This window comes from Salmo salar, chromosome ssa29, assembly GCF_905237065.1.
Source record: "Salmo salar chromosome ssa29, Ssal_v3.1, whole genome shotgun sequence".
In the NCBI taxonomy this organism is placed as follows: domain Eukaryota; kingdom Metazoa; phylum Chordata; class Actinopteri; order Salmoniformes; family Salmonidae; genus Salmo; species Salmo salar.
The window spans coordinates 17,987,053-18,002,892 of record NC_059470.1 but is presented as its reverse complement, the minus strand read 5'-3'; the positions used below and the strand labels follow the sequence as shown (position 1 = coordinate 18,002,892).

Here is a 15,840-nt window from a genome sequence, read left to right as displayed (position 1 = left end):
AAGTAAAGCATTGGCTTCTCAGAATTGGCAGAGGCTGTGTGTTATGACTCACAGTGGAGAAAAAGACAGGCGATGAAACTGAGCCTTTGGGACCTCAAACATACATAGTTCAAGGAAGAACAACATCTTACAAAATAACTTATAGACTACCTCCGGATTTCTATGGATAGATGTTGAAGGAAGACTGCTGCTACACTTTCTATATAGATATCTTCACTGGCATTGATGTTGTTAATAAGTCTGGGCAAGAAGTCGCTACGTATGGTAAGACCCTTAGTATTTTTTATAACAAAAAAAGTTTTAAAATACATTATTCACATTCATGTTGAATAATCACTGTAATTATGAAGCTAACTTTAATATGCACAGTCTAATAACACTATAAGCTATTATCCAATTTGATGGAAGTTAATTGGCACATCAATCAACCATTAAAAACATCTTGAGGTATTTAAGTCAAAATCACTGACGGATTACAGATCTTGAGATAGCATAATATCCACAGCTTTTTGTTTTTATAATTACCGGTCTATTCTTACCTTGTACAGTTGTGTACATCATACACTGTGATGGGTAGTACAGTAGCATAACAATCCAAGTAATGTACACATGGCCTGTTCATTGACCAATCAAAGTATTTAGCAAAGTATTGACCCATGACCTTCAGAAATGACTTAATCAGTAGAAACTGAGCAAAAGTCGTATTTATGTGGCATTGGCACATATGAAATTCCTCAAACGCAATAATACCTGAATACCTCAAATCAATATTGTTTTACACTTGCTTAAGGGTTTAAAAGTAAAGGCATGTTTTCCTTACAACTGGCATACCAAGGGAAGGTACTGTATGTAATGCATTATTGAAAAGCTGTGCTTCAATGGATGCTTTGATTCTAAATGCAAAAGAACCCTTTTAGGCAATAGAAAGTTGAGAGAGAGAGAGAGAGAGAGAGAAAGAGAGAGAGAGAATATGAGTCTAGAATTTCTTGGGGAATCCATACATGCTTTGAAGTTGATACAGTAGGCTCATATGATGCAACATATAAATGGGCATCACATACCACTAAAAACAAAACAAAAAAATACAATAACAGTGAGACTACAATGCAGGCTTAGGTTAAATGTTGCCTCAAAAATCCCAAAATATCAGAGCCTTATTAACGATGACAAACAAGCAATCCAATATAATAAAAGTGCACTAATTACTAAAGTATAGTACCTGGACTGATATCAGTCATTTTGATGAATCATTATCAAACTCCCTTTGAGGGGATTGATACAATCATACTGAATAGAATCAAATTAAAGAGATTCCAGCTGGAAACAAATACACACATTTCCCTCAACGATGCCAATAACACATATTGTATCATACCACTTCCACTGCTTTGTTTTATGTAAAGCCAACCTAACAGTGGGGTATATCCACGTATAGAATGTGTTAACATGCGTTACACAACCACATGATATAACCTGTCACCGTAGGTCAACATGAGGGTGTTGAGGCACCACAGAGCAGTAACGCTTAACACTCCTGGAAGCTGCTCCATGATTGACACATTGATTGAAATGACTTATTTCACTCACTGAAAATGGCTTCTCTCTTCTCCCACCTGAGAGCAAGGAGTCCCAAGATTATTTATCCAAAGTAGACATTGACCTTGAATTTCAAACAGCTAAGAAAACCCAAACTGTGTACAGATACAGTATTGGTTTCTGTGTACACTGTAAAAATAAATGTTGGTTCAACGTACAATTTAAAGGCAATCAGGTACAATATGTTTGTGAGATTGCAAAGAAAAAAGTTGTTGGGCACACACAATCAAAAGTTTGTGTGTGGAACATTTTGTTGAGCAAACTCACAATCCTATCACAGCTGCATGCTTTACAATTGTACAGTATGTCATACAGTACCAGTCAAATGTTTGGACACACCTACTCATTCAAGAGTTTTTTATTTTTACAATTTTCTACATTGTAGATTAATAGTGAAGACATCAACAGTATGAAATAACACATATGGAATCACGTAGTAACCAAACAAGTGTTAAACAAATCAAAATATATTTGACAGCTTTGCACACTCTTGGAATTCTCTCAACCAGCTTCACCTGGAATGCTTTCCCAACAGTCTTGAAGGAGTTCTCACATATGCTAAGCACTTGTTAGCTGCTTTTCCTTCACTCTGCGGTCCAACTCATCCCAAACCATCTGACGTAGCACTCCATCACTCTCCTTCTTGGTCAATTAGCCCTCGAACCAGATGGGATGGGGTATTGCTGAAGAATGCTGTGGTAGCAATGCTGTTTAAGTGTGCCTTGAATTCTAAATAAATCACTGACAGTCCCACCAGCAAAGCCCCCCCACACCATCACACCTCCTCCTCCATGCTTCACAGTGGGAACCACACTTGCGGAGAACATTCGTTCACCTACTCTGCATCTCACAAATACACGGCGGTTGGAACCAAAAATCTAAAATTTGGGCTCATCAGACCAAGGGACAGATTACACCGGTCTAATGTCCATTGCTCGTGTTTCTTGGCCCAAGCAAGTCTCTTCTTATTATTGGTGTCCTTTAGTTGTGGTTTCTTTGCAGCAATTCGTCCATGAAGGTCTGATTCATGCAGTCTCCTCTGAACAGTTGATGTTGAGATGATTCTTTTAACTCGAACTCTGTGAAGCATTTATTTGGGCTGCAATTTCTGAGGTTGGTAACTCTAATGAACTTGTCCTCTGCAGCAGAGGTAACTCTGGGTCTTCCTTTCCTGTGGCGGTCCTCATGAGAGCCAGTTTTATCATAGCACTTATCATAATTATCATAGTTTTTTGCGACTGCCCTTGAAGAAACTTTCAAAGTTCTTGAAATGTTCCGTATTGACTGACCTTCATGTCTTAAAGTAATGATGGACTGTCGGTTCTCTTTGCTTATTTGAGCTGTTCTTGCCATAATATTGACTTGGTCTTTTACCAAATAGGGCTATCTTCTGTATACCACCCCTTCCTTGTCACAACACAACTGACGCATTAAGATGGAAAGAAATTCCACAATTTCCAAGGCGGCCGAGGCGGCGTACCCTTGAAATTAGTGATGCACCAATATGACATTTTTGGCCAATACCCAAATCCAATATTTTTCTTGCCAAAAAAACCCTGATACTGATAACCGATACTTAAAATTTACACGGCCTTTTAACCATTCTAGTACAGTTAAATAGTTAGCACACACACATGGATGCAGCGGTCTAAGGCACTGCATCTCAGTGCAAGAGGCATCACTCCAGTCCCTGGTTCGAATCCAGGCTGCATCACATCCGGCTGTGATTGGGAGTCCCATAGGGCGGCCCACAATTGGTCCAGCGTCGTCCAGGTTTCGCTGGGGTAGGCCGTCATTGTAAATAAGAATTTGTTCTTAACTGACTTGCCTAGTTAAATAAAGGTTACACACACACACACACACACACACACACACACCACACTGACAAAAAAAGTTATTTTGTTGGCATTTATGCATTCCCCATTACCAGTAAAACATAAATCAAAACCTATTTCTTTCACTTACTTGCTGTTTCATTGTTCGTTTGTTCAGTCATTTCATTCTCAACCAGGATTTATATGGAACGCCGTTTGGGTCTTTGTGTGTCAAAAAATATACTATTTAACACTATTTGATGTGTCAAATAACACTATTTGACGTGTCAATTAAGCTTGTTGACCAATAAGGACCTGAATGTGACTGCACATCACATAATAATTTAACGCATTCATTCATTTTTTATGTAGTTGTTACACATTGATTACACTATCACTCGTATTTCATGTCACAACGACTTATCGATATGTATGCTATGATGCTTGTAAAGTTGTCTCGCGCACCTACAGTGCTGGTCATAAAAAAAAGCTAGCTAGCTCATGGATGCAAACAATGTTCTTCCCCAAAAACATAGCAAAACGACATCTGTTTCAGTAGCTTTAGTTAGCTAGCCATCATCATCTAAAAGAACCCTAATTTATAAGACAGTTCTTATTTAATTAATGGTGGTTGGACCCATCTATGTGAAGCTAGGCACAATAAGAATTAGCCATAACAGTGGACTTTGCGGTTAGCCTTGAAAATAAAAGTATGGCATTCTACTATTTGTATTCATTTGCATCACTGTCAATTGCATACTTTAATTTTTAAGGCAAACTGCAAATTCCACTACTGTCCCTAAGCCTTATTGTGGCTAGCTTCACAGCACACAACCCAGTCCGGTCGAGCTTCACTAGCCAGATAAAGCTAGCTGGCTGCTTATAACTTTAGCTTTGGGCAACAATAGCTGGCCAGCTATTTATTTTCATGAACTGAAGTTCAATCTCAATAGGTGAACAACAAGTGGCAACCTATGATTGTCACGTTCTGACCAGTAAAGGGGTTATTTGTTATTGTAGTTTGGTCAGGACGTGGCAGGGTGGCATTTGTTTTATGTGGTTTGGGGTTTGTGTTTATGTAGAGGGGTGTTTGGTTAGTGTTTTCCGGGGTTTTTGGGCTATGTTCTATGTTAGTATATTTCTATGTTCTAGTCTAGTCTTTTTAGTTCTATGTTTAGTTTATTGATTTGGCCTTCAATTGGCGGCAGCTGTTCCTCGTTGCCTCTGATTGAAGGTCCTATATAGAGGGGTGTGTTTTGTTTGGGTTTTGTGGGAAGTTGTGATTGCATAGCTGTGTTTAGCCTGTAATCCTGTTCGTTTGTTCGTTCGTTCATTTTCTTTTCTTGTTTTGTTTTGTTTGTTTACGTGTTCAATAAAGTTAAGATGAGCACTCAACCCGCTGCATTTTGGTCCACTACCTACGACGACCGTTACAGAACTGCCCACCACAAACGGACCAAGCAGCGGGGAAAGGAGCAGCAGGTGGACTATCGGGAGTTTTGGACTTGGGAGGAGATATTAGCTGGAGAGGGACCATGGAGAGAGGCTGAAGAGGACCGGGAACGCTACAGGGGAACACGGCTGGCAAGGAAGCCGGAGAGGCAGCCCCAATAATTGTTTTGGGGGGGGGCATGCGGGTAGTTTGGCTGGGCCAAGGGTGAGCCCTAAGCCAACTCACCGTGCTTATTATGGGGAGCGTGTGGTGAAGAGAGCGCCGGTGTATGCGAAAGTGCGCACGATCTCGCCCATGCGCATGCACAGTCCGGTGCGAGTGATCCCAGCCCCTCGCACGTGCCGTTAGAGTGGGCATCCAGCCTGGAAGGAGGATGCCTGCGCAGCGCATCTGGCCACCAGTGCGCCTCCTAGGCCCAGGCTATCCTACGCCTGCTCTACGCACGGCAACCACAGCCCAGTTCGCCCTGTGCCAGCACTCTGCTCGTACAGGGCTACTATGACCATCCAGCCCGGACGGGTTGTGCAGGAGGTGCGCTCCAGACCTCCAGTGCTTACCCATGGTCCAGTGTATCCTGTTCCCGCGCCACGCACTAGCACTGAGGTGCGTGTTTCCAGTCTGGCACATCCACAGCCAGCACCACGCACTAGGCTTCCAGTGCGTCAGCCCAGTCCAACTCGTCCTGTTCCTGCTCCTCGCACTAGCCTTGGGGTACGTGTCTCCAGTCTGGTACCTCCACTACCAGCCCCACGCATCAGGCTTTCAGTGCGCAGTCCCCGTCCAGATCTTCCGACGACAGTACCCCGTCCAGAGCTTCCGACGACAGTACCCCGTCCAGAGCTTCCGACGACAGTACCCCGTCCAGAGCTTCCAGCGACAGTACCCCGTCCAGAGTGTCCGACGACAGTGCCCTGTCCAGAGTGTCCGGCGACAGTGCCCCGTCTAGAGATGGCCCAAAGTCCGGAACCAAGAGAGACGGCCCACAGTCCGGAACCGAGTGAGACGGCCTATAGTCCGGAACCGAGTGAGACGGCCTACAGTCCGGAACCGAGTGAGACGGCCTACAGTCCGGAACCGAGTGAGACGGCCTACAGTCCGGAACCGAGTGAGACGGCCTACAGTCCGGAGCCGAGAGAGTCGGCCTACAGTCCGGAATCAACACAGCGTGAGTCGCCCGACAGTCCGGAATCGGCGCAGCGAGAGTCGCCCTACAGTCCGGAATCGGCACAGCCAGAGTCGCCCTTCAGCCCAAGGTCTCTTGCGACGTGCATCAGCCTGAGGTCTCCAGCAACGCACATCAGCCCGAGGTCTTCAGTGATGCGCCATAGCACAGAGACTTCGGGAGGGGTAACATTAAATATGTATTCAGCGGGGGTGGACAGGTTAGGTGGGGGACTTAGGCCAGAGCCTGATCCACCTCCACAGTAGGAGGATTGGGGAGGGGGGGTGTAGCACGGGAACCGTCGGTGACGGCAGCCACCCTCCCTTCCCTCCCTTTAGTTTGGGGGGTTTATTTTTGTGTTTATTTTTTGTGTGAGGTGCATCCGGGGTCTGCACCTTTGGGGGGGGGTACTGTCACGTTCTGACCAGTAAAGGGTTTATTTGTTATTGTAGTTTGGTCAGGACGTGGTAGGGGGGTATTTGTTTTATGTGGTTCGGGGTGTGTGTTTATGTAGAGGGGTGTTTGGTTAGTGTTTTCTGGGGTTTTTGGGCTATGTTCTATGTTAGTATATTTCTATGTTCTAGTCTAGTCTTTTTAGTTCTATGTTTAGTTTATTGATTTGGCCTTCAATTGGAGGCAGCTGTTCCTCGTTGCCTCTGATTGAAGGTTCTATATAGAGGGGTGTGTTTTGTTTGAGTTTTGTGGGAAGTTGTGATTGCATAGCTGTGTTTAGCCTGTAATCCTGTTCATTCGTTCGATCGTTTTCTTGTTTTGTTTGTTTATGTGTTCAATAAAGTTAAGATGAGCAGTCATCCCGCTGCATTTTGGTCCACTACCTACGACGACCGTTACAATGATTCCGAAATCATTGCTAAGAATAATGAAAATGACTGCAGTTTCTACTGGTCATTGTTTTCATGCTGGTTGTATTGGCGCTAGCTAGGTACTAAGCTAAAGCTAGCTAATCAGAAGTTGCGGTCGAACAAATGATGCCAACGCGGTATTGAAAACACATTGTTCATGGCTGATGTTTGCTGGCTTGCAGACTTTTTTGTACAGCTTTGACAGTGCACTGTATCTTTTTTGACACGCAAAGACCCAAACGGCGTTCTGTAATATGTATGTCATGAAGCTAATAGCAGTGACGCTATTACTGTGTAACTCCGGCCGGGCAACATCTGAAAAGTAGTGCACTTGGTAGTGTGCATCGGTGCTCGACCAGCTGACGAAAGCCAATTCGAAACTCTTGTTGCTCACTCATCTCCAAATGCATCATGGGAAATTGTTAAGCAAGAAGCTCATAACGGCTAACTGCTGTTTCGTCCAGGTGGTTTCTGACTCCATTTACCATCGTAGACTGGTTGGCAGCATGGTTACAGGTGCGTAGCAGCACAGTACAGTCTGGTGTGAGTCTGTCAAAGTGCTGTGACTTTGGCGTGTCAGAGGGGATGTGGGTTGAGCTATGACCTGTGTAACCTTCCAGTCCAAGCCCAGCTAAGTGTCTATACACTTGGACGTTTCCCATTCATCACAAAGGACACAATGATCCAGTCGATAATGGCTGTTATTTTCAGCTTTTGCCTTGTGCCCTGTCCATTTAGAGTTATGGCTGTACAGGTGTGACTCATAAACAATAACAAGGCACAGATAATTCTCTTTTTCATTCAACAAAGTATATCATGTCAGGAAATGGGCATTTGCTCAGACAATCGAGGGCACAACTGATACGAGGATTATTGGCACATGAGTACATATCCCGGTGTGATCAGTGCCATAACTGTTCTGCACGACCATACATTACTGTGATATCCCCAAAACCACTATCCAGTGGAAGCCATAAGCAATTAAAGACGGAATCAATGCCCTGAATCAAAACAGTGTGACAGCTCCATTATCCCAGAATATAGGAGCCTCTCTCTCTCTCTCTCCCTTGCTCCCCTGTCTTCCTCTCTCTCTCTCCCTCCCTCCCCACCTCACTCCCTCCCTCTGGGTTCATTTGAAGCTGATAGGGTGGTGAGACTGAGAGAGAGAGAGTAGCGAGAGAGAGAGTAGAGAGAGAGAGTAGAGAGATCTGGGAGTGTTGCAGAGGGAGGCTAGCACAGTGCCATGGTCAATGTCATCCTACACATCAAGGGGATTGGCCACGTTTAATCTAATCAGACACTTTTATGTGGGGACACTCATCTATTTGATACTCGCACCAGACGTCCATGAGATTCATCCGCGAAAGCTCCACAATGGGCTCTTAATATATCCTATTACAGTAGGGGAGCAGTCAGGTTGATAACACCAGACCACAGTGGGTCACACCTTGAAGTGGAGATGCCACTACACTACAGTCTCTTTATAGGGAGACATGCTGGGCCCATATTCATGAAGCATCGCAAAGTAGAAGTGCTGATCTAGAATCAGGTCCCCCCTGTCCATGTAATCACTCATTGCGATCTAAAAGGCCAAACTGATCCTAGATCAGCACTCTGAGGGGCCCTTACCCCTACTTAACTCTTCACTCCAGCCTCAGACCAAACCTTATTAACGTTATTTTAGATCTCCTAGACAGGCTCGTGATGAATACCTTCCCCAATAATGTAATTAGAATAATGGGCTAATCCATTATGATTTTCCACTCGGCATGAAGTAACAAATACATTTAGGTAATGTGCCAAAAACACTTTCCTGAAGTGGATATGAGGAAACAGTTGTAATATAGTGCACAGTGTGTAATCTACATAATTCAATTCAATATCATTCTTAGAAGTGCTCCAAAAGACTTTAAATATATTACACCAGAAATATGTGTATGTCCTAACTTAGTTTGTTGTGTGTTTAATGCATAAGTTATTAGGTATAATGTATGGTTAACAATGTTAAGGTCTATGCACACATATCATGCCATCAGAACAATAATAAGAAAAAGTTTCATAGACCAGCAGTTGAAAATGTGACAAAACTATTTGTCAAGCGTTTGCCCTTGGGGATAGAACATATCCAAATGTTTTTGTCCTATTGAAGGAGACTTCTGATTGACATCTCAAATCCATATGAAAGTATTAAATAACATACAGTACATAATATCAGAAGAATCTTCAAGTATGATACCTGCTTGAATATTGATCTATGCAGTGGACAAAAACACATCTCCTCACTTCTCAACAATCAACAGCACCTTAGAAAATATATGAGCTGATTCTCATTGTGATGCTGTCGCACTGCAGTTCTGGATCCTATATAACATTCACACCTCCATCTCTGCCTTCTCCCTGTAATCCTTCCCTGGAACCGAGCATCCTGGGCCTCCAATCATCCAAGACCATGTTTAATTTCCTGTCCCTCCGCGATACATATAAGCCCTTTACTCCCTGTGCTTTCTATCACTGCAGACAATCTGGATCTGGGTAGAAATATCGCTTGAGTGTCGCTGCTGTTTCTAACGGTCTTAGGGGTCACAAGCAGAATGCCACATACTGCAGGGTTGCTGTCTTAGTCAGAGAAAACATATCTGGAACTCTAAAGAAAGAGGTTTTTGTGTTCTCCTTGAACTATGTTTGTTCTAGTGATGTTTGCCATGTTGTGACACTTGTCATGTCAGCTCCAACTATTCATACCTTGACTCAACCACATCAGTCGGTCACCTATGAGTGCACACACACAAACACACACGCAAACACAGCATGCACACACATGAATACATCTTCAGCCGATCTTTCACCTTTCTTTCGTCTCCCGTTGACTTGGTGGACGAGATCAAATGCTAGTCATTCTCTAATTGTGAGTCCAGCCACTATGCCCGATGTCTTCAAAGAAGACTGGTTCTGTTCTGATCCAGTAAATTGAATTGGAGGAAGCTGCTGGCAGTGCATGCCAGACAAAGCCTCTTCTCAAGCTTATGTTTAGTCAGATGTACCTCATGCATGGAGAATTGTCTTTCTCCTTTCTGACCAAATATGGTCATAAAGCCAGGAGACAATCCCACTCTGTGCTCCTCTGCAAGCCTGTTAGTCATATTCCTTCCTACAATTCACTTCTGTTTGATGTCTTTTGACAAAAAATGCTTTTTTTTAAATTGGACACTGGTCAGGGTCATGCAACCGTTGGATATTGCACTCAATAACCCTATCCACTGATATCACCACTGAGTTCATGCAGGGACTTCTCTGAAGGATGTTGAAGACAAGATTGCTGTTACATCCTCTAACTTGCCCAGTGGCTCCGATCCATCTCCTGCGTGAATTGCCCCTCCAGGTGGTCTAACTAATCTGGCCTAACACATGGCAGTTTTACACCGGAGACATCCTCACACTCGTTGACTGTCTGTCACACTAGTTAGTTACTGTGGCCACCTCAGTGGCCCCCAAGGCCCTCCCGAGGGGCCCCTAGTGAAAGCTGAAAATGTGTGATGTTGACAAAAAGCACTGAGAGACAATTATTATAGTACAACATTTGCAGCAAAGTATTTGAAAGGGATGTCCCTTCGTTAGTGCTGGTCCTTGTCACAATGATTTATAACAAGTTTTTGTTTTTAAAGCTTGCAGAGAAAAGAGATTACTCCGGAGATTCTCCATGACGTATTTGTGTATCAGGTAGCTAGTATCATCTAAGGTTTGAAGTGAAGAATTACATACACACAACAAAAATGTGAAAACTTGTAAAGTATGTATGCCTCTGTTTTTATTCATCTTCTAGGAGCCATTTTGCTATGATGACCTGCAATGGCCTCCCATCATTGTCTGATTGGTCCAATAATTATAATACTCAGCCAGACCCTTCAAATTGCATGTGGTGTTTGTTATTTCCCAGGAGCCTTTGCATCCTTTTTGTCTCACGTGTTCTGTATGGTTTTTCTCACCCATCTCTTCATCACCATTCCCTTCAAATTAATTGACTCCAACTAAAGTCACTCATGGTCCAATAATTGAGTCATTCCAAATGAGAAATCAGTAATGTTATTGACACACTGTAATAAGGGGGAAGTAGCAGGGAAAAAGACAAATAGATGGTAAACAGGACCTAATCTACTGTACTACCTGTTCCCCGCCACCCACATCTTGATCATGTGATCCCGAAAACCTTCCATCCATTAAAGTGGTGTGTCTGTCTCTTAATGAGACCAGCGTCGATGGGAGCCTGCATTGTATTGACTCTGAATGTTATTATCTTGGCCAGACAGGGTACAAGGCTCTCGGGGCAGTAGTAGCGAGGGCCGGTGAAGGAGATAGTAGCCTAAGGTCCAGAGGCTTGAGTACAGCTATGGATTTTATGCTTCCTTCAGAAACAGGAAATATGTGCTCTCATTAAACATTGCAATGGTCTAAACTCATTCTCTCAGTATCATGCCATTCCAAAATTATTCATGTTACAATTCTTGGAATACAAAGACCTGCTATACCTTGATCCAAGCCTGACGTTCTGTACATCTGTGACTTTCACACTTCAACTTTCAGACTCATATTTTATTGAGACAGGTTAGAAGTAGAGACACAGGGATTAAACCCTGGCCTCCTGTAGGGAGGCATATGTGGTTACAGCGGGTGTGTTACCACAAGACCACAGGCTTTGGACCACACTTTCTCTTTAACAGAGAAGAAAAGAGAGACTCATCTTATCTCGTTGACGTACATGTGGCACACAATGTCAATCAATGGTTTTAGGCTTTTCAACAACCTAGGAAGACAAAACTGTTACCTTGAAGGGAAATCCCATTTTCGTTTGCTTATAGCTACCCTTAATCCCACACCAAATAGAATTACCGGCAAACAGGATTGTAAAGATTTACTCCATAAATTGATTTGATAGCAAACAGTGGACCTGTGGATTAACCGGATAGCGATAGATCCAGACTTGAGGAGATGAATCCCCTCTTCAACATCAGAGTAGCGGGATAGACCACCATTTTAGCCCAGTCAAACAAAGCAAAGCAGAGAGCTCAGAGCACCATCAACCACTGCACATGATAGTGTCATTGGGATATAGCTCACAGAGCTAGAGAACGGACATTGTGATGCCACTTTGAGATACTCAGTGTGCCCACCCATGAAGTGTGTTTCAATTGTTATGTTTTTGTCCTAAACTGGATGCTGTAGTCTATATGTGCATGTCTGTTTGACTTCAAATCATATTACACACTCATTCATTTTCTCAGCTCTACTATTTTCTACGGCATCTTCTATAGTCCTCTATGACTCCTTAGCGTGTTTTTGTTGAAACTCATTCCTTGCAAGAGAAAACCACTGCTTGTCATTTCAAACAGATGCCATGAAAAGAATAGGATAATATGAGCTACAAAGCCGTGGTGTGCGTCGATAGCTCCTTCAGCCAACATCTAAGAGTGATGAACCAAATGGATCAAAGCCTTGGCAATGCGGGCATGATGGGTGGCAACAAAGGAGCAGTAATAACTGTTTTAAAGCCATGTGGATATCCAAGAACAGGCTCTCTCTATGCATTGTGGTTTCACTGCGAGGAAGATGAGCATTTATCAAAGGAAACATTCCCCTGTTTGATGTCAGTGATGACAAACTGCCAAACTCCCCTAAAATGTACCAGCCATCTGAATAGAGGGAACATAATAAGAAACAGACACAAAGTAACTGATCATTATTCACGAGGAGAAGCTGTCATAGGTAGCTATCCGATGGAGCAATACATTACAAATGCCAGTCGAGTAGGGTCTCAGAAAGTGCACTGTTCAGGCTTACTGTATATAATGAGTCAATTTGCAAGGATGTGTCAGTGAAGCTTTATGCTGACTCTGAGGGTGCTACAATCATGGATGACCATAAATGCACTTAACTGTGGTCGTGTGACCTTATACATACTCCAGATTACATTTCCAAGTCACTTAAATTATCCCTGGGTTCCTGGGAAACGTACATGTTGACTTGATGTTAAATACACTTGGTAAAGACAGGCTGAGATGATACAGACCAGTGTTATTTTACCACTACATGTAATATAGGGATTTAAAAAGGGGATAAAAACACCAAATCAGTTCTAAGTCAAATACAGGTAGACAGAATCACAGATAATACATTTCATGTAGGCTATGGGAACTATGCTATTCTTGGTAATGATAAGCCAATCATGCTAGAATTCACGGAGTTGTCTGTGCCTAATGGGCTTCGGCGAAACTGCGCAACTATGCAGGCATGTGATTGCAATGTGAAGGGGCATGGCGTCATATTGTAAAGAAAGTCCTCAACATTTAAACAGGTATTTGAAGCAAGTGAAATCCATACGTACTTCTTCGTCAGCATCTTCCTCCTCGCTGTTGCTCGGTTCTTCTGGCGCTCTAATGAACCACCACTGAATCTCCAAGTAAACTGATGCGGTTCCACTCTGGAAGGCGCAAGCCATTTCAATGTTTTGACCTTCTTTAACTGTTAGATTGGAGGGGATATCCGTAAACTTTCCTGAAAGAGAGAGAAACAGTCAGTATAATTGCTGTGCGTCCATGGTCGTTGGGCTATTGAAATGGAGGCCTTTCTCTCCGCAACTATAGCCTATTTCTAACAAACTTATGATATGAAAACGTAAGAAATTGTGATAGTGTATGGCATACATGTGTCTTATTCTTTCAACGAATGGCAGTAGAATTAAAGTGTTGGTAATCGTAATAGTGGTCGAAATCCTCGGAAATGGCGGGGCTCCACTATGCGTCTAAAATGTCACTGCGATGGGTATCACATCATTATAATAAAGGGATGCCTCCTAACATATAAAATACCCTTCTCAAACATTGACATATGAAAAAAATAAGTGATTAAACATGAACAGATATTTGTCAGATTCACTCTCCAATAACTATAATTCAAATTCATGCGCACAGTGTAATGAAAATAAGACCAGTAACGTTATAGTATATAGCTTATAGTGCATATTTGTTGAATACATATTTAAGTGTTGACAAACCTTACACTGGTTTAATCCATGAAAACACCCTGAACATCACAATAACTCTCACTGTAGCCTACAGTTTTCCCCTGCAAGACTCACTGCGCTTAAAAAGTATTTGCAAGGGATACAGACTATCTTTAGAGACAGTGGCAGACGTGCAAATGTATCATATTTCGTTTGATGAGATCCAAAGGTAGACAGAAACCACTGAGGGACAGATCAAGAATCTCACTGGTATGTCAACTGAGTAACTGTCAATGGTGTTCTCTGCTTTCCAACCCTGTTTTTGCATATCCGTTACTTTAAATGCATGTCGCGCACTGTGACTCTACAAAGTTATACAAAGACATTAACTACAATAAATACTAAATCATACCTAGATGCCATTTTATAAGCAATCAACAGTTGCGTTTTGTTCATTTAGGCAACGTTAAGTGAATGCTCCGTAGGCTACTTTTTCTGCATTTATTTTAAAGCCAAGCAGAATGGATGTTGCATTCGTTACTTGTTTCAATCGTAATAACCATTATTTCATGTCTGCACTCTGCAGCTTTAATGCTGAAGTTATACCCACTCAAATGTGACCTATATGTTGTTTTTACCTGGAACAAGCCCAGAGAGGTAAGAATTGATATTATTGTTTTATGACGATATGTTTCAATTTACCTTCAAAGGAGAATCCAAATTGGATACATAAACTGGACAGGAAAACAAATCCAATAGAATCATGAGAGGTCCACATCATTCCAAAGGGATAATGTCACATCAGCCGAGGAAAAAACGATCTTCCAAAACTGCTCAGCAAATTAAACTGTTGCCATGCGGATATGCTTGGATACAAAATGCCGAATATGTAACATGCTGGAACTATAGCAAGGCTCCTGAAGTTCTTTATGTGCGCTGCCACGGGCTTTGCGGAGAGAGACTGACGACTGCGCGCTCTGCACAAGGTGTTGTGAAGTATGTAAAAGAATAGCCTCTGTTCCCAGCGCTCCGTACGTGGCTGTTGATGCAACGTCAGTGTCCAGCTCCCCTATTGCGTGCTGATTGCGTGCCTGGTGCTCTAGCGACAAGTAGAGCTAGACTCATCGGATATGTTTATAAGTCTACACACCCCTTTACACCTATGTAAACCCCGTTGTTCACATTCCTTTCAAATGTAAATAAACGTAAAGATATTAAACATTATAGATTGAAAATTATTATCAAGTACAGCAGCAGGAGTGGCAATTTTTAAACCCACTGATAATTTTAGCATTTACGTCCAGATTTGTGCGAGGAGAACAAAATAGCTCCACACTTTTCTCAGCAACCAAAAAATGCCAAATCATTGAAGAGACTGAGAGAGCTGTCACTCAAAGCAACATCATAACAGTATCTGATTCTGAAGTGGTATGCGGCATGAAGCATTTACGTATGGAGTGTGGGTGTGTCCATCTCACGTTTAATAGCTACTGTATGCAGTCAGAGGAGACTCGAGCAGGCACAGATCAGACCCACTGGTACAGAGGCTATAAAACAATATTGTTTCCATTGAGGGGAGACAGCTCAGACAGGGCTTGGACCAGCAACTCTGCAAGTATCGGTCAAGCACACAAGACCCGGACCTCTTGCCAGAGGCTGTAGTTCTTTTACATCCCAAGATGTGTTTCTGGCCAGCGCGAAAACGACAGAGCAGACAAGTGTACACTTGCAATGCAGACCTGAGAGATAATCCCATTGCTGCCACCAGTGTAGTGAAAGAGGGGGAAAAGTTGGAGTGGAGCTTTCCTTGTCACCACCAGGTCACTGGTTGAAGTCCTGCTCAGCCCATTCTGGCTTTATTGCAACAACAAATTGCAGCATTTTATATGAAATCAGACTTAGGGCTCTATTCGAAACATATCGTGGAAGTTCTGCCTGACAGTGTGATTGAACTTAAA

At 42.8% G+C, this 15,840-nt stretch overlaps 1 protein-coding gene across 1 annotated transcript in view; it reads right to left on the bottom strand.

Annotated features, from left to right (window-relative positions):
• The window catches only part of LOC106590288 (V-set and transmembrane domain-containing protein 2A), a 35,157-nt gene extending 19,863 nt beyond the window's left edge, over window positions 1-15,294 (bottom strand). The window contains exons 1-2 of the mRNA XM_014181133.2: window positions 14,585-15,294; window positions 13,265-13,434 (exon numbers count right to left, since the gene is read on the bottom strand). Coding sequence (XP_014036608.1) covers window positions 13,265-13,434; window positions 14,585-14,663 — 249 coding nt within the window. The 5' untranslated portion in view covers window positions 14,664-15,294. The remainder of the gene's footprint in view (window positions 1-13,264; window positions 13,435-14,584) is intronic.
• Window positions 15,295-15,840: the final 546 nt, after the last annotated feature.